This window comes from Mus pahari, chromosome 20 (genome assembly GCF_900095145.1).
Source record: "Mus pahari chromosome 20, PAHARI_EIJ_v1.1, whole genome shotgun sequence".
Taxonomy (NCBI): domain Eukaryota; kingdom Metazoa; phylum Chordata; class Mammalia; order Rodentia; family Muridae; genus Mus; species Mus pahari.
The window spans coordinates 9,469,233-9,471,841 of NC_034609.1; the positions used below are offsets into that span (position 1 = coordinate 9,469,233).

The following is a 2,609-nucleotide window of genomic DNA, read 5'->3' on the forward strand; positions in this document are numbered from 1 at the left end:
TCGAGTGTTTTTTGTTTTGTTTTGTTTTTTAGATTTATTTATTTATTATATGTAAGTACACTGTAGCTGACTTCTGACACTCCAGAAGAGGGCGTCAGAACTTGTTACGGATGGTTGTGAGCCACCATATGGTTACTGGGATTTGAACTCAGGACCTTTAGGAAGAGCAGTCGGTGCTCTTACCCACTGAGCCATCTCACCAGCCCAGGTCGAGTGTTTTTTTAAGGCTAGGCAAGTGCTGTCCTCAGGACATACTTGACCCGATCTGCTCCCAGCCGTACCCGCGTCTTCTGAAGGACTCCAGCCAGAATCACTTCTCTGGGGAAGACGCTTTTAAGATCCGCTCACTGCACGACTACAGGATTTATTATTCTCTGCGCCCACTTAAAGAGAGGCTCAGACCATAACGCGGCTTAGCCGGAGGATTTCTTTCAGCTTTGGGGGAAAACCATGAATGTGCTTGTGAAGCTGGGTGCGGTAGACCCGCCTTAAAAGGATCTTGAGTACCACTCCACGACGTAAAGAGAAGCGGCGAGGAGCGGAGGTCACCACTCTCCCCAGCGGCAGGACTGAGCCAGACTGACACCTAGCGGCAGAACGTGCACTTGCCTGTGTCCCGCATCCAAGATGGCGAGGCGGGGAGGCAAGTGTTTGCGATGGGAGATCACGTGCCTGGGGCGGGGCCTATGGCTAGGGGGCGGGGTGGAGCGGGGCGGCGCTCTAGGCCGAGCGGGAGGTCTGGGCTTCGGGCGCTCGCTGGTGGCGGACCCGGAGGCTGCTGCGGCGTGCCGGGGCTCCTTGGCCCGGATCGAAATCGATCCGGAGCCATGAGTGTGGACAAGGCCGAGCTATGCGGGTCTCTGCTCACCTGGGTAGGTCGGGGGGCGGGGCTGGGTCAGGTGTGCGCCCTCTCTTCTCGTCCTGTCTTGGTCTTCTTTCCTGTGTTTTGGGACTGGAAGGAGGAATAGGTCGTAGGCTGGCTGGGCCGTTGGACTCTGACCTGACCACCTGCGCCTGTCACGTGGGCAGGCCTGAGCGAAAAGACCAGGTGAGGCCACGCCCCTCTGGGGCACAGGCCTGGTCACATGTTAGCAGTGGGGACCTGGTGACTGGTGGTAACGCCCTGACTTAGGTTTGCAGGGTTTGCCAGGATAGGTAAAAATGAAGCCACGCCACGCCCCTGCCTAGGTGTGTAGAAGTCACGCCCCGAAGAGGTGATATGTTGGTGCTACAGGCTAATGCCTTTCTAACCCTGTGAGATGTCTGATGGCTGGGAAGAAGTCTGCAATTCCCCTTTAATCCCAGCACTCGGGAGGCAGAGGCAGGCGGATTTCTGAGTTCGAGGCCAGCCTGGTCTACAAAGTGAGTTCCAGGACAGCCAGGGCTACGCAGAGAAACCCTGTCTCGAAAGACCAAAAAAAAAAAAAAAAAAAAAAAAAAAAAAGTCTTAAATTCCAGGCCCTCAATTTTCCTGTTGCCCTTCCGTCGTCCCCTTTTAGTTGCAGACGTTCCAGGTTTCGCCCCCCTGTGCCAGTCCCCAGGACCTGAGCAGCGGACTCGCCATAGCCCATGTGCTGAATCAGATGTGAGTGTGGCGGCTGAGTGGGAGGACACTGAGGGCTCCCCAGCCTGCTCATCCCACCTTTCTGCCCCTAGAGACCCTTCCTGGTTCAACGACGAATGGCTCCAGGGCATCTCAGAGGACCCAAGTCCCAGCTGGAGGTTGAAGGTGACAGGTGGATTCATGACTAGGGAATAGCTAGAGGACTTAACGAGGTGATCGAAAAGGGAAAGCTAGATACTTGTCCTGTGTGATGGACAGGTAGTCCTGTCAGGAAGAGAACCAGATGTCTGGTGATCAGCAAGCTATTTTTTTTTTTTTTATATTGAGCACCCACAATAGGACAAAAAACTTGCCACCATTATTATGATGTGGGCAAAAGCACACACACAAACACATGTTAACTTCCAAGAGGTGTGCTGGTAAATTCTTGTAATTCCAGCTATCTTGGTGTGTTAAGGCAGGAGGCTGCTAAACCATCCATCATCCCTTCTCAAAACCTTAAAAAGGAGGCCAGGGATATAGCTTAGCAAAAGAGAATTTGCTTGCCCTACACAGGATCCTGAGTTCTATCCCAAGTAGCAGGGTATACTGGGGGGCATGGAAGGGGTGGTAGCCAGACCATGTGGCACACACGGGTCCCAGTACTTATCAAGCAAGAGGATCAGGTCATCAAGGTTAACTTTGGTGGCTACACAGTAAGTTAGAACTCATTCTGAGCCACATGACGTACTGCTTCAAAAAACAAAACTGGACTGGAAGAATGGCTTAGTGGTTAAGAATGAATACTGTTCTTCCAGAGGAACTTACTGCTTCTCCAGAGAGGACCTGAGTTCGATTCCCAGCACAGACATCAAACAGCTCTCAACCACCTGTAACTGCTGTAGGGGATCTGACACTTGAAGCCTCTACAGGCACCCCCTCATATTCTCTTTCTTTTTCTGTCTGTCTGTCTGTCTGTCTGTCTCTCTCTCTCTCACACACACACTCTCACACACACTTAAAATATAAAAAATCTTAAAAAAACAAGAAAACAAATTCATATAAA

At 51.8% G+C, this 2,609-nt stretch overlaps 1 protein-coding gene across 1 annotated transcript in view; it reads left to right on the forward strand.

Annotated features, from left to right (window-relative positions):
- Positions 1-737: 737 nt before the first annotated feature.
- Hook2 (hook microtubule tethering protein 2) overlaps positions 738-2,609 on the forward strand; it is a 12,812-nt gene continuing 10,940 nt past the window's right edge. The window contains exons 1-3 of the mRNA XM_021220827.2: positions 738-872; positions 1,500-1,585; positions 1,657-1,729. Coding sequence (XP_021076486.1) covers positions 828-872; positions 1,500-1,585; positions 1,657-1,729 — 204 coding nt within the window. The 5' untranslated portion in view covers positions 738-827. The remainder of the gene's footprint in view (positions 873-1,499; positions 1,586-1,656; positions 1,730-2,609) is intronic.